The 15,009-nt window shown below is 40.6% G+C and overlaps 2 protein-coding genes across 4 annotated transcripts; one reads left to right on the plus strand and one right to left on the minus strand.

Annotated features, from left to right (window-relative positions):
• Nucleotides 1-10,882, minus strand: pbx2 (pre-B-cell leukemia homeobox 2). Its single transcript, XM_085472252.1, has 8 exons — nt 10,562-10,882; nt 9,836-9,909; nt 8,174-8,418; nt 4,516-4,706; nt 4,075-4,210; nt 3,667-3,808; nt 3,333-3,427; nt 1-782 (listed from the first exon to the last, which is right to left on the minus strand). Exons 1-8 carry the CDS (start codon nt 10,804-10,806, stop codon nt 702-704), a joined length of 1,209 nt encoding a protein of 402 aa, XP_085328378.1. The 5' UTR covers nt 10,807-10,882; the 3' UTR covers nt 1-701.
• A 64-nt stretch (nt 10,883-10,946) lies between these two features.
• Nucleotides 10,947-14,814, plus strand: gpsm3 (G protein signaling modulator 3). 3 transcript variants are annotated; one of them, XM_085472254.1, is made up of 6 exons: nt 10,947-10,997; nt 12,047-12,140; nt 12,573-13,109; nt 13,363-13,528; nt 13,758-13,990; nt 14,165-14,814. In XM_085472254.1, exons 3-6 carry the CDS (start codon nt 12,648-12,650, stop codon nt 14,303-14,305), a joined length of 1,002 nt encoding a protein of 333 aa, XP_085328380.1. In that variant the 5' UTR covers nt 10,947-10,997; nt 12,047-12,140; nt 12,573-12,647; the 3' UTR covers nt 14,306-14,814. The 3 variants fall into 3 exon arrangements, with proteins under 3 accessions (XP_085328380.1, XP_085328381.1, XP_085328379.1); XM_085472255.1 differs by lacking the exon at nt 10,947-10,997 and having other exon boundaries at nt 11,798-12,140; nt 12,595-13,109; XM_085472253.1 differs by lacking the exon at nt 10,947-10,997 and having other exon boundaries at nt 11,799-12,140.
• The last annotated feature ends 195 nt before the right edge of the window (nt 14,815-15,009 follow it).

A 15,009-nucleotide genomic window follows, 5' to 3' on the forward strand; every position in this document is an offset into this window, starting at 1 on the left:
TGCTTGTGAATACAGAGAGTCTTTATTGTAAAAGAGGTAGAGAGAGGATACAGGTGTTTCACTGTACAGAAAAAAAGACAGCACTGTTGATACACTCATTCAAACCATTAATATGGACTCAGGCACACCTCATTCACTTTACATGGACACATAAGCCCAGTAGAAAACAAAACAAAACAGAGAAACAAACACACGGAGTCTTTGGATTTTTCTCTATTGCCCTCTCATTCACTAAATGCTATCTCTCTTTATGAACTGTTAAAAGAAAATAGCTGTAGCACTAATATTGAAAGTAATAATATTAATAATAATGATATAGTGTGTTAAAACAATCATGATACAGTCGCATTTCCCCCCCCCTCCCAACCACAAACAGATCTCAGTAACATGTCAAAAGTAGTGGAAAATAAACCCTACAACCCCAATGAGAAAACCACGCCAGCATGCACACGACACACACACGTTCACTCTATCATCTGTGCACTCAGCTAATCAGACAAACATAATGACCAACGCTGAGCGCTAAGAAAAGAAGAAAAAAAGAAGAAGAAAAAAAGACAACTTACACTTAAAATAACCAAACCAAACAAACAATATACAAAAACAACTGCAGCCAAGTGGGAAGTGCGATATCATTCTTTCGGTCTTTTTCCGTCATCAATCTTTCCATCGCTGTCGTTCTGTGTCAGTGGGTGGGCTCATCAGTCAGAGTTTTCTGACTGGTCGCTATGAGGCGAGGTGCCAGACGGGGGTGAGTTTCGACCCTGCCAGTTTCCGTTAGCCTAAGAAATCAAAAGAGAGAGAGAAAAAAAAGTAATGTTCAGGGTTATTCTGTCAATGCTGAGTGGCATCAGCTGGATATAATGTTGGGTACAAGATTGGCCGCATATGAATTTACAAAGGCTGACAAATTTAAAAAGTAAAGAAGAGACAGGAGAAACACCCTTCAACCATATTTTAAGTGTTTATGTTGGATAGTTTGTCCACCAGAGGGTGCAACTCCCCTGTTGGCAACACTTATTTTAAATGCCACAAATACAACAAGTTGATCCTAGCAGATTCAGGCAGAGTTTAAACAAGTAATACAAAACTTGCAGTAACAATTATTTATTTATTTTTTGCATTGGCTCAGCTGCAAGGAAAACAGCATTTTGAGCTTTAGCTACACAGAGAGACATGCTGTTAGATGAAAACTTTGTTGGTTTGATTATCATTTGATCTGCTGATAATACGAATTTGAACAACTAGTCATCTAGACGCTAGTCGGAGCGAGACATTCTCTCACTCTCTCGTGGACAACACAGTTCTGCATTGCTTTGATGTCAGCGTAAACTAACATATAAACACACATCCAAAGCGCTCTGCCTGTGCAGCCACATTCTGCACAGGCAGAACCTGTGAACCTGATGCTGCTAGCACTTCTAACAGCAGCCTCAGTCAGCAAATTAATATGACACTGTCTTTGATGTTCTACAAAACACTAAGTGTTAAAACATGATTTGATTATCCAAAGATGTTTCATTTGTTACTGTTTTCTGAGTTTTTTTTCTTTCTTTTAGACCGGGCAACTAAACTGATATTACTTCTCTACTACCGTATTTTCACAACAATAAGGCACACTTAAAAGTCTTAGATTTTCTTCAAAAAGTACGGCGCGCCCTATAGCGCAGTGCGCCCTGTGTGTTGTAAGGAGGATGTAGTAGAGAACACCATGAGAACGCTAAAGGGTGAAGTGCGTGCGTTGACTTTATTGCACATACCTGTATAAAAGAACAGGTATGTGCGTTATGCAGGACATCGTTGTTTTAACAACCCTGAAAATGGCAAAGAGACACGCTTACGAAGCACAGTTTAAACTGAAGGCCATCAGCTACGCGGAGGAACATGGAAATCGAGCAGCGGCGAGAGAATTTAAGATTAACGAATGGATGGTTCGCAAATGGAGGAAGCTAGAAAACAAGCTCCGGCAGGTCAAGAAAACGCAGCTGAGTTTCCGCGGACATAAGGCGAGGTGGCCCGAGTTGGAGGAAAGACTCGAGCGGTGGATCATCGAGCAAAGAACGATCGGGAGAAGCGTTTCGATGGTCACCATTCGGCTAAAAGCAGTTTCACTAGCTGAAGAGATGAACATTGAACATTTCCAAGGAGGTCCGTCTTGGTGCTTTCGTTTTATGAAACGGTGCCATTTTTCCATCCGGACCAGGACTACGGTAGCGCAGCAACTTCCAGCGGATTATAAGGAAAAGCTGGCCATCCTCCGCTCCTACTGCAGCAAACACATCGGCGACAAAAACATCCAGCCCAGCCACATCACAAACATGGACCAGGTCCCGCTCACTTTTGACATCCCGGTGAGTCACACTGTGGAGAAGAAGGGGACCAGCACGGTAGCGATACGCACAACGGGGCACGAAAAGTCTTCTTTCACTGTTGTGCTTGGCTGCCATGCTAATGGACAGAAACTGCCGCCTATGGTGATTTTTAAGCGAAAGACTTTGCCTAAAGAGAAGTTTCCAGCAGGAATCATCATTAAGGCAAATGAAAAGGGCTGGATGGATGAGGAAATGATGAAAGACTGGCTGAGGGAGGTGTATGTAAGGAGACCAGGTGGTTTTTTCCACACATCACCATCGCTGTTGATCTGTGACTCTACGCGTGCCCATCTCACAGCCGATGTGAAAAAACAAGTGAAACAAATGAACTGTGAGCTTGCTGTCATTCAGGAGGCCTGACAAAGGAACTCCAACCGCTGGACATCGGTGTGAACCGCCCGTTCAAAGTAAGGCTGCGAGCGGCCTGGGAGCGATGGATGACCGATGGAGACCACAGTTTCACCAAGAGTGGAAGGTAGCGCCGGGCGAGTTACGCCACAATTTGCCAATGGATTGTAGATGCTTGGGCTAACATGTCTGCTGGCACTGTTGTTTGAGCTTTCGCAAAAGCCGGCATCATTTCCGAGGAGCCGCACGGCACGGAAAGTGACTCTGACAGTGAAGAAAGTGAACCTGGCATGTTTGATGGAGATTTAGCGCAGCTGTTCAATTCAGACACAGAGGATGAGGACTTCGATGGGTTTGATTGATGATAAAAATGTGAGTACCAAACTTTGTTTTGCTCCCGCTTTATTTTTAAATACGCATACGGTACTTGTATGCGCCCTATGATCCAGTGCGCCTTATGTGTGTGTGTTAAATACAGTAATGGCACACATAACTGAGACTGCGCCTTTTAGTACAGAGCGTCTTATGGTCGTGAAAATACGGTAAGTTCCTAATTAGAAAGGAAAAAAATACAAGAGAAGCACAAGTTAATATTTAAACGTATGTAAATACCTGCACTCCCATTTGGTAGGCAGACTGTTCACCATTCACAGGTGGAACCCCGAGGAACAGGTCAGCTGATCCGGACAGAGAGAAGGACCCTGACCCTGAAGAACGACAAACCTTGATAGTCATTTGTGACAGACATCTTTTTATAATTCACCATAAAGAAATCCAAGGGGTTTTTACTGTTACCTGACCATTAATAAACAAGTCATTAATCATCAGACATATCGGCATGACTCATGTAGGCGTGGAGAATCAGGGGCCAGAGAAGGGCTTAACAACTGAGTTTATCGCCTAAAGGCAAGTAGGCATTTACTGTTCATGTCATTTTCTTAGTTACCTGTGGAATTGGGAGTGTGTGGGGAATCATCGCCCTGTCTAGCTCCCAAGGCTGTTTTCATGGCGTAGAGATTGGCTTCCTCTTGGAACTTGCCAATGTTTTTCTTGTAGCGGATTCTCTTGTTGCCAAACCAGTTGGAGACCTTCCAAAAATAAAAGGTAATCATTAAAATGACCACATTTTGAAGAAGCATTCTTAAACCTCCAGTAGCCATTTCAAACAGCTTAATACAAATTGTAAGTATTTGAGGTCACCTAAGCAGAAATCAGTCACTACTTCTTTTTTTATTTTTTTTTAATTTAAATCTTTAAAATCCTGCCTGTAACAGTTGGAGAGTAAATGAATGGTATATGAATCCATGGACACCCACAACTTTTCCTTTCTCCTGGTTTCTTGAAGCATGCTCACCTGAGAGACGGTGATACTACACTGTTTGGCAAGTTCCTCTTTGGCTTCTTCACTGGGATATGGGTTAGACAAGTGGGAGTAAAAATACTCATTGAGGACCTCTGTAGCCTGTTTGCTGAAGTTGCGCCTCTTGCGTCTGAAAAAGGGTTAGAACACAGTGAACAGAGGTTTTCCTGGCTCAAAAAGGATGTTTGGGGGCGACGACATTAGTTTCTGAAATCATACCATCCATGAGGAGAAAAACTGCTTGAAACAGATCATTTAAAGCAGTCTGAAACTGGAGCTGGTAACTTGCAGGGATTACTTTCACAAACACTAACTCCATTAATTGAAATTTGGTCACATTTAATGTAAGCATCTATCAGTGCAACATTCTATATGACCTAATAAACCATAACAGGTCACCTTAAAAAAGAAAGAAAGAAAAACTACAATGTTCACCTGGCATCTAGAAAGCGGGACCTCAGTATCATGACCGCCTCACAGGTGCTCTGCTTCAGCTGGGTCTGGATCGAACTGAATTTGCGGTGGATGATAGCCACCATCCGCTCAATCTCCCGTGGAGTCACAGGCCGTGTGCGCGACTGCTCCCTCAGCAGGTTCATCACATGGGTGGTGAACTCTGTGCACGCCTGGTGAAAGGTGGTGCAAGACGAAACACAATGAAGGAGAGAAGTGAAGCTGCTATACATGTGTTATTTTATAAAACTTCATTACTTCTGTTAATTATGATGTTTTCTAGCTGGAAAGACAATTTTATGATGAAAAAAAAAACAGTTTAATTGATAATAAGGATAATTGGTACGACAATTGTTCTTATTGGTAAGCACGCACACTTAGTGGCCTCTTTATTAGGTCACTCTGTGCACTGCAACAAATTGTCATGAACATGTGGTTATTACTAATGGTGTTATCTGGGATTACACTAATGATTCTGTTCTTCTACTGACAAGGAATCAATATTAATATATTATATTACATAAACTATTACTATATTTACTGCATTGTATATTAGCATATTGTAAGTCTTCATAACAGAAGACTTTAAACAGGTGTTATCTTAATATCCACCTCTATTAATCCAATGCTTCTCACTTTCTGGCTATAACAAAAAGCATATATTGCACTGGTCTACAAACAAACGCTTCCAAAAGCAACATAGTCAAACCTTACTCATTTTGAGTTGCTGAAACTGAAACTGATGCCTAAAATAATTGGTGGACTCTGGTTTTCATGATATGCTGCAAAGTCAGATATAAGACCACAAACTGAAACCATATATATTACTAAAATATATTATGACCATGAAGTGTTGGCAAAAAAATGGCTCAAAGCTAGTGGTGATTTTCAGATATCCACTTTTCTTAAACTATTCATCTGATTTCAAACTGGACTTGAAAAAATGGAATGTATCAAGTACGAAGTGTCAAATTTGAATTTGGGCGTTTTTAAAAGCATATTAAAATATCAAAAAGGTAAGAGTTTAATTTCTTTCATAATATGTTCCTAAGAGGACTGTGACCAAAATGTATATAATCTCCACATTTCATCTATTAGGGTCCTACACAGCTAAATACTTTGATATTTAACTTTGACACTTCACTGTGAAGTGATGAAACCAACATATCTACATTTCATAATATTCTGGGTAACTGATGAAATTGACATTTCTCCATAGTAATCCATCGTGACAAAGTCTGGCATAGTGGGCTCTAACTAAATTCAGTGTTTTCTTTTCAACTAAAGTAATCACTTCACTATCCTTTCTAACATAATGTTTGATATTAACGCTCCTCTATTTTTAAATGGTTACATAATGAAGAAAGCTATTATCATAAGATACCACCATAAACATAACAAGATATAAGTTTACAAAACTTGACAAATGTGAAAACTTGTAAACTTGAAAAACAAAAAATTATTTTGCAAACAACAGCCATTAAAAACTTCTGAAAAACTGCTGACCAGTGTTATCAAACACACCTGTCTTTTTTTAAACTAGAGTGCAAACCCTGATACTCCTAAACCTACTCTGCAGTTTATGTGTCCTGGCAGTAGGAGCATGTGCGGTAACGATATATAATCGCGATATATTCTTTTCTTCTGTATAACGTATTTTCCACACTATAAGGCACACTTAAAATCCTTAAATTTTCTCAAAAATCGAGTGTGCCTTATGTATGAATTCTGGTTGTGCTTACTGACCTCAAACCGATTTTGGCGTGCAGAAATCTGTTAAAAATGTTTGATGGATTGTCAGAGCATTCCCATATGGAAAAGATATGATTTACTCATGAAAGTGGCCACTTTCTCATTACTTTCATATATTTTTTAGTAAGTATACAAAACATACAAGTTTCATTATATAATTTTTCAAGGGATCTTATATGTGTTTTCACTCTTGTATGCTTTTCATACAAGTTTCATACAAGACAGATAAAAACTTTATAAGATTTATTTATATCTTTTCCATATGGGTTACAGCTGCCGTAGTGAGTTGCTTCGCGGAGTAATCTGGGTCCAAAACTCCGTCCGCTTCAGCTCCCAAAGTCAAACGAACACTGAGAGTTAAAAACAGTCTAAATTCTTTCATCTTTAATAAAATCATCAGCGTTGCTGCTTTACCAGGTGTAACAATTAAATTTAACATCCAGGCATCCATCAAAACAGAATTTGTTAAATTTAACGGAGTTAGAAGTTAGCTCGCTAGTTTCCACCTAAACATTTCATACCATGTTCTGACTGGGAGATTTCTGAAACTAATTAAAAAGTACAGCTCTGCTACCACTTCCAACATAAATGAAGACAGGAAACTAAACAGCAGTGGCGTTCGCAGGGTTACTGAAGTTGGACTACCTGGTATATAATGTTGTGCTACGTGATTGCTAGCGACACAGCTATGTTAGCATAACATTAGCACAGTGAAGCTGGAGGATGAAACCCAACTTTTTTTCCCCACTCGATAAAAGTTAACGTGAGGGATTCTGGTGGTCAGGGACAAATGTAATCGCATATCAGGATGCTATACACGGGCCAAACTTCAGTCAGGAGAACAACTGAGATCATTCATCCACAATACCAGGTTAGTTATTAATATACTGCAACAACATGGGAATAGAGCAGCAACGAGAGAATTCAACATTAATGAATCAATGTTACGGAAGTGGAGGAAGCGCAGTTTTTGGCTTTCCCCATATTTCAAAAGTGCTTCATCTCTTTGCTATGACTGTCGCCCGGCATAATTTGTAGATGATAATGGTTGTAGCCGCTGTTATGCTTTTGACCAAAACAGGCGTAGCTTGATGACATCATCAACATGCGCTACCGCAATAGAGCGGTATAGTCAAAATCTCTATCGTTGGCCAAATTTATATTGTTTCTATCATATATATCGCCCACCCCTACCTGGCAGTTCTACTACAAATGTCAGCGGAAAGTCCTGCAACTAGCTGCTGATGGGCACAAGTTTGGAAATACAGTTTTTATGACGAGGTGATGACTGGGATCTCATACTTGGTCTCCTTGAATATGCCGCTCTCTTTGTTCTTAGATGTTGTAAAAAATCCGCCTTTGAAAATGTGACAGAGTATACTTTGCATAGTTTTTGGTTTTCTTCTTAAAACTCTAAAACATTTAAATCTTCATTTTACTATAAACTAATATTGATTGCTGGAGGGTGGTATTGGTTGCCTTGGAGTAGTTTTTCGACTACATGACCACAGTCAGATAGACACCCCTGACTGATATCAGCATATCCTTAATCTTAAGTATAGGGCAAAGGTTTGTGTTTCAGGAACTTAATTGTATGTTGCATTCAAGAGGATTTTATAGCAGATCTAATTTTCTCTTTGATACTAGCTCACAAGTAGGGCTTCAGTGGAGCTTGTTGGTCTAATAAGCCTAAAATGCCTCTCAACATAAAGATTTACTGAGTCATACCTGACACAAATGGAAAGGAATGAATCCGCCCTGAAGCAAAGTTATGTGCTGTGAACTCTTGATCTAGCATGCCAGTGTACAACATTGCTTCCAGGTACCTCTAGTACAAGCAAGCACGTACAGGCAATGTCAGTGCTAAGCTGCTGTTGCGACACAATACCTGCTCATACTTCTCCAGCTCAGTGTGGTAGATACTGCGAATCTGGCTCAACTTGCTTTTGTAGTCGGAGTGCTCGAGAGAGCTGTCAGGTGACATCCCCCCAGAGCTGGTGGCAGCAGAAACAGCAGCAGCAGCCCCGCCACCCTTCTCTGGCCCCGCTACGCCCTCCGCCAGCAGCATGTTGTCCAGTCGCACCAACTGAGGATCTTGAGGCTCCTCCTCCTGGGTGTTCCTCATTGAAAGGCCTGTCAATGAGACAAAAGTCTCTTGGTTTTGAAGGTAAAAGACTCGCAACTCTCTTAAACCAAAGCCTTTACAAATAATGAACCATAAAAAACAAAAACAAAATAATGATGGAACCATGTTTGGAAATAGATAAGTAGCTTTTTGTGTGCTCTCGTTTTTTTTTGTGCATCACTCTCATAACATTTTCACTTCAGACTGTACCTTGGTGCAACCTAGTTATTTTAAGTGTTCATCATACCTGTACAGGTTCCTTTACCCTATGACAGATATTGTAAAATATCTTGCAACTCTAGATCTGTCACTTATGGTTCAAAGATTATAGTTTAATGACTGGAAGGGGACAATTACAATAAAGTCAAAGTCTTTAAACTATATCACCAGTTTATCACCAGAGGTCATAAATAACCTAATTTGTTCATTTGAAAGATAAAAATTTACAAGAAGAATTTAGAAGAATCTAGTTTTTTGCTGGTTTTAAAGTGCAACTATAAGTGAAATCTAAATGAAAGATTACTCATCGCCCTTCTGTTATATAAATGAATGCAGTGAGTTGACCCTATGCTTCGATGTAGAATTTGAAGTTATAATGCATATAAAATGCGATAAAATCAGCTTTATTTATGCCAAGAAAAAGTTGAAAAATTCCTGTGTTATCATGGCCAAAACATTAGACACAACATATAACACAGCAGCTTAAATAAAATAAAAACAACCCTCAACCCGCAATAAGTTAAGCATTACTCAAAAAGGCGCACAGCTAAGTAGAAAATATTTTTAAAAATAAAATAAAGAAAAATATCCCTATGCATAAAAATCACATCTATGTGTGTATATAGTGTACAAGAGCTTACCACCTCTGTACACTGACTTTTTATTTATTTATTTGCATTGCACTTCTTCTTGTTGTATACCATCTTGCTCCTTTTCTTAATGCTTTTGAACTATTTTAACTACCCTTTTTCCCCCATCATGAATACTAAATATAATACAAAATTAGCTTATTACGAAGTAATCTATACAAAGTCAATACAGGTGATGTAGAATGAGGAAGAAACAATTTACTTTATCAGTCCTTGTGGCAGCTTAAAGATAATATAGTCCTGACAGCAACCTGATATGACTATAATATATTGCACTGTAGCAATTGTACCTTATGTTTGTCCAGCTGTTGTCATTTGAGTCCACTTATACTCCAATAAGCATTTATTAAGAGGGCTGTCGGATTATTTTGCTTTTGACTCTGAAAGTATAAAAACTATGTCTGTGTGTTTACTTGGCCATTCAGATTGTTTATGACTTTATTGGTTCCTGATGACAGAATGTCAACACAGTCTAATAACGCTCCCAAACAAAATTAAAGCCATGGCTGTTGACAGAGAGCACAAGAAAACTCCTGCAAATAGAGCAGAAACCTACCAGTTTTTTCCTTGATCTCGCACAAAACGCTGAACAAAGCGGGTTTCATTCGGTGACAGTTGAGCGCATGTTTCCTGCACATAAAAAAGAACAAACATGACCTACCAGCCTATTTGTAAACAAAGGCATAGAATGACAGTACGCAAATCGACCAAAACAAAAACAGAAATCACAAAGTGACAACATTTAGCCGAGCTAATTTAGCAAACGTTAGCTCCTGGCTAGCTGATAGTTAAGGGGGTAACCTTTCACTGCTAGTATGTCTGCATATGACAGCCAACATGTTAGATAGTATATTTAGTTGTTTACTATGTAATTAAATTATAACCCGTGTTGTAGCGCAGTGTTAACATTTATATCGGCACGGTCCTTAGCTACCTATTTTAGCATTAGCTTGTTAGCCTTGGTTAGCGTAGCATGCTAACAAAAGCTACATATTAAACAGCCGCTGCTGAAAGAAATGCGTGTTCCTAACTTACAGCACAGAAACAGTAAACACTGGCATGTGAGTTTGAATCTGCACAGGTTACACCAAAAGCAACTTTATGTCATTAGTCCAGCTAATTAGCTAGCTTCTAGCTGAATAATCTAAACAATAGAGTGAAGTTCAGGAAACTTTGTCACTGCGAGACGGAGTCGACAAAGCAGCACAACAAAATACCGCTGCAGCGGCAATACCACTAAATAACAATATTTAAAAAGAAAGGAAGCATAGCTGTGACTCACTTTGCTTGTGCCTCGTCCAAACTTTGGTCGGTGATAGTCATTATCTGCTGCAGTATGTCCCCAATATCTCTGCGGGTTTCATGTCCGTTCTCTGTACCCTCGAGGCCCGACTCCGCTCCGTCGGGCCGATGCTGGGAGGGTTGGTGAACTGAGTTGAGCGCGTGCATCCCGGGGTGGCCACTCACGCCGAGTCCCCGGCCGTTGGATGGCCCATTGCCCGTCAGAGGCTGCTGCTGCTGCAACATCTTCGGCGACGCACAGTGGCGACGACTGCTGCCCGACTGTGCTCACAGACACAACACAGACCAGAGACATCGCACAGAGTTGGGTCCCCTAGCGACTGACAGGAAACGGTGCAAAATGTGCATGCACAGTGCAGCGCGTGATAGACAAAGCGTCGCTGTGGGTACGGTGGAGTAGCACTATTGGTTTAAAGGTAACCACAACAGCAAAACATCTGCACTCCCTGCATTTTCACAAAGCAGAAGTGCGCGGGGGTGGTTGCATGTGCGTGGGTGGATAACAAAGAAATGACATTTAATTATACAAAAGTAGTTTATGTGGCTTTTTGATAGGGCCTCCAGATCCCAACAAACTGAATCTGGGGCAAACAGATTCATCTTGTGTGGGAGATGTTAGGCTAAGAAAGAGACTTTTTTTTTTTGTATAACTACCTTAAAAGAATATACAGGTGACGTGTGTGTAAAGGGTAACTATTCTAAATAGGCTCTAAAATGTTTTGCCTTTGGAAAACCTCTCTTTTTCTATTTTGATTCTGGCTATTTAAGCAGATTTTCTGTCTAATCAAGTTTGGGTTTTACTAGAGCTGCACATTTCATTTTCAGCCACATATTTCTTATGATACTCACGTGTTAACTTTTTAAAAAAATTAAATGTGATATTCCCTAGTTTCCTAACTTATTTCTCTTTTTAGAATGAAAAACGTGGCTACAAGCACTAACAGAAGCATTCAAATAAAATAAACTTCTTTTTCAGCCTTGTTTTTCAAGTAATAATCTCGCTTAGACAGCTTCCCTTACTTGTCTGAGTCTACTTCTCGTTTTAGCTGCAAGTCAACAGGATGTGAAAACCACAGAGAGTTAAGAAAAAAACTGCGCCTGTTTCAACATGCTGCACTTGGGGTTAACATAACCAAATGAGCAGCAGTTAAAGCAGCAGCTGCTTTAACAAGTGTACATGGGCATTATAAAACCTTTCCTTTGGGACATGATTGCATTAACCACACACATCGCACATATAGAGAGTGATTCTGCTTTTAACAGTAATATTTCATGTCAACCTGACTTGTCAAATATGGGCCGAGTAAATAGGGGTGGGCTGTGGTAAGAGGAACAGGAAGAGATGAGATGAGAGAAAGACAGAAGGTAGCAGGGCAGATAGAAAAGGCGAGAGCTCATCACGACGGCATGTGAAACTAGCAGATTTTCTTTTTTTCTTCTTTGCTCTTAATAAAAACGTTGACAGGACGAGTGATAAGCCAAAAATGCTGTGTTCGCTGGATCAAGACTTTGAAAGATGATGTTTTGAGAAGATAAAAGGAAACGAGGCGAACGAAAAGGTAAGGGCAAAAATTAACTGAAATTTAAATCACTTTGTGGTAGACAGTAGCTTTAGGGGGGAAATAACAATGTGATCTGTCAACAAGAGTTATTCGACTGAACTGTTTGGGAAAATACACAACAGTGATCACCTACCAACAAGACCCTGACATTTGTGATCACATAGTCGAACGTTTTACATAGCTAGGAGGAGTTTGTGACTTCAAGTTTCTTTTAAATTTCTGCCTAAACATCTGTTGCCCACATGCTGAAACCTGTCAAACTGGTTTCTCACATGTTTTGTTTCAAAAGAAAGGCACAGCAGCTCTGCGGTACTCATCATGCTTTTAAGTTTCAGTGTTTATAGATGTCGTGTTTTTCCTTATGGTATTTTTTTTAAGTACTAACTGAATTCTGATATTTTGGATCACCTTTTTTTTATCCACCTCCAGCTTCTTTCTGTTTTCTCACAAGGATCATAAGGATTGTAAGAAAGACCACTGGACAACACAGATATCAAAGTTGAAATGGCTGAAGAGGAGCTGTTGGAGCCTCTTGTCATCATTGAAGATGGAGATTTGGTAGAAAGTATTACTGAAATTAGGGCGCCAAGCGGTGCAGATGTCACTGTACAAAGCTGTAGCGAGGAGTTTGCTATCAAAAAGGAAGAGGAGCACACAGAAGAGGAAAACAGTCAACAAGAAATAGCGGGTGAAATAAATTTAGAAGAGCAAAGCCTGGAGAAACAGCAGATAACCAGAGAAGAAGACAAACCAGAGATAACAGAAAGCACAAATGATGGACTCAAAGGAAATGACAGTAAAAGTGAAGGGCAGCCGGATGAAGTGCTTAAAGAAAAAACTGAAAAACCCTGTAGCACAGAGGATGAAAAGGCCACACAGAATGACCCTGAGGCAGACACAAACAAGCTAAATTCATCTGAGCTACAACCCGAGGGGGGACCAGACCACAAAGAGGATCTCAAAAAGGTTGGTATTTGCTCTTCTTACCCTGAGATTACCTGTGTTGTAAATCAGTTGACTTTAACACTTTGCCACCAGCCACTGCAAGAGAAAAACAGTCTCATGGTGGAAGAACTGCAGGTACCACTTTATTTCAGAGCATGTGGGAGTACGTAGGAGTGGATTCTTTTGCTTTGCCAACAAACAGTCTGTGCCATTCACTCAGAAACCATTCCTCTCTCCCTCCGTCTTTTTCACCCTCCCACCTGTGTTTTCTCAGGCTCACCGGTTAACCCCTGACTTCCCAGAGGCGCTGTATGACCTGCTTTGCACCTTTCAGGAGGGCAGACGGCTCAATGACCAGCGCTGCTCCTTCAGGCTGGAGAGTGGGGTGAGGCGGAGGAGGTGCCACTCTGAGCCCAACACCTCCAAACCAGTTAACAGAGGTAAGCGCTCTGTTTTGCCATGGTAAAGTGTGGAAAAGGATACAACTTTTGCATTTGTTTTTGAGCTATGACTCATGTTGAACAAGCAGAATCAAATGCAGCTACCCATTCTCCCTGACTCAGGAATTTTCAGCTACCATGTTTCCATGTTTTTTTCCTTGACCACTGACCACTGCCTTTCCCCCGCCTTTTGACCATTTAAGCTCTTTTCTCTCTCATTTCTTTACAGTCGTCTTTTCCTCCATGACTTCACTGCAGAAAGAGGAGTTTTTTGACCTGGTGGCCACTGCACAAGGACGGCGGCTCGAGGACCAGAGGGCACAGCTTGGAAGGTCTTCACCGCCAAAAACAAAGACCAGAAGTGTCAGAGGGAGCATAAGACAACTGTCCCTGTCTGTGAAAAAGCCTGCACCAGTTCCTGCGCCCAAAGATGATCTGTACGATATGATTCTAACCACACAAGTAAGCAATGAGCTTGTTTGTTTAGATGTGTTTGTCGTGAGCTGAGGTGTTTTCTGCTTTGTTTCTGAGAAGAAAAGTTAGTTTCTCACTAATGCGAGAAAGAGTGTTGGCAGCAAACCTTTTACCTACTTTCACTGCATTGCTTTCATTTTCACAATTTGTTTTGACCCACAGGCTCAGGGCAGGCTAGAGGACCAGCGCAGCAGGGCTCCAGGTCCCATGGATGATGAGGACTTCTTCTCCCTCCTCCTGAGGGTCCAGGGGGGACGCATGGATGAGCAGAGGACCGAACTACCATGCTTGCTGCAAACCTGAGATGGAATAAAACCCAAAAGTGTGGGGCTGCTGTGTGTGCCAACTGCCAATGTAGCCTCCCTGCTTAAGTTTCTATTTAAAGAGGACTTCTTTTTAACCCCAAAATGCTTTGTGTTGGGGGTTGGGGTGGAATTGCTGTATCTCCTAATAGTGTTAAAGTTGTCAAAATTGGAGCAAAAACGCTAATGTTTGAGCAACAGTGCTGTTAATGTAAATTAGGAGAGTTCATGATGAGAAGTTTACTTTTAGTTAATTTTTTCCAGTAACCAGGATCAGTAGATATGTGATTTCTCTGCTCTGGAATTATTCCATTGTATTGAATGTCTGCAATGAGCTCTTGAATGGTTGCTGTGTGTGTGCGCGTGTCCTAATTGTAGAGGAGGCAGTCTGCTGAATTCTATTGTTGTCGTTATTTGTACAGATCTAATGTAGCACAACAGAAATAACAGTGAGCTCCAAGTTCAGGAAGTGCTGGGACTAGTTCTCCAAAATAAATCAAATGCATCCTGGAGAGTGTATTCTTTAATTTTCCTTATGTCTGTACATATAAATCTTGTAGTAGCCTGTAACTACAGGCATTTTGCTTGTGACACAGGGATGCATAAGACCTGTTCTGCTATCTTCATCATTAGGCATCATTTGCTGTTCTAGTTCACATTCCCACAACTTTGTGATAATGTTTAATCTTTAAAAAATCCCCCTCT

The sequence above is a fragment of the Copadichromis virginalis genome, linkage group LG11, assembly GCF_057382275.1.
Source record: "Copadichromis virginalis isolate Kocher_CV1m ecotype Utaka linkage group LG11, C_Virginalis_male_GT1.1, whole genome shotgun sequence".
Taxonomy (NCBI): Eukaryota; Metazoa; Chordata; class Actinopteri; order Cichliformes; family Cichlidae; genus Copadichromis; species Copadichromis virginalis.

Coding starts and splice junctions, on each gene's coding strand:
- pbx2 (XM_085472252.1), bottom strand. CDS start 10,806: ATGTTGCAGCAGCAGCAGCCTCTGACGGGCAATGGGCCATCCAACGGC. Junction 8,419..9,835: donor CGAGATCAAGGAAAAAACTG/GTAGGTTTCTGC, acceptor TCTCATTGACAG/GCCTTTCAATGAGGAACACC. Junction 4,707..8,173: donor AGCTGGAGAAGTATGAGCAG/GTATTGTGTCGC, acceptor ACCTTTCACCAG/GCGTGCACAGAGTTCACCAC.
- gpsm3 (XM_085472254.1), top strand. CDS start 12,648: ATGGCTGAAGAGGAGCTGTTGGAGCCTCTTGTCATCATTGAAGATGGA. Junction 13,110..13,362: donor ACAAAGAGGATCTCAAAAAG/GTTGGTATTTGC, acceptor GTGTTTTCTCAG/GCTCACCGGTTAACCCCTGA. Junction 13,991..14,164: donor ATATGATTCTAACCACACAA/GTAAGCAATGAG, acceptor TTTGACCCACAG/GCTCAGGGCAGGCTAGAGGA.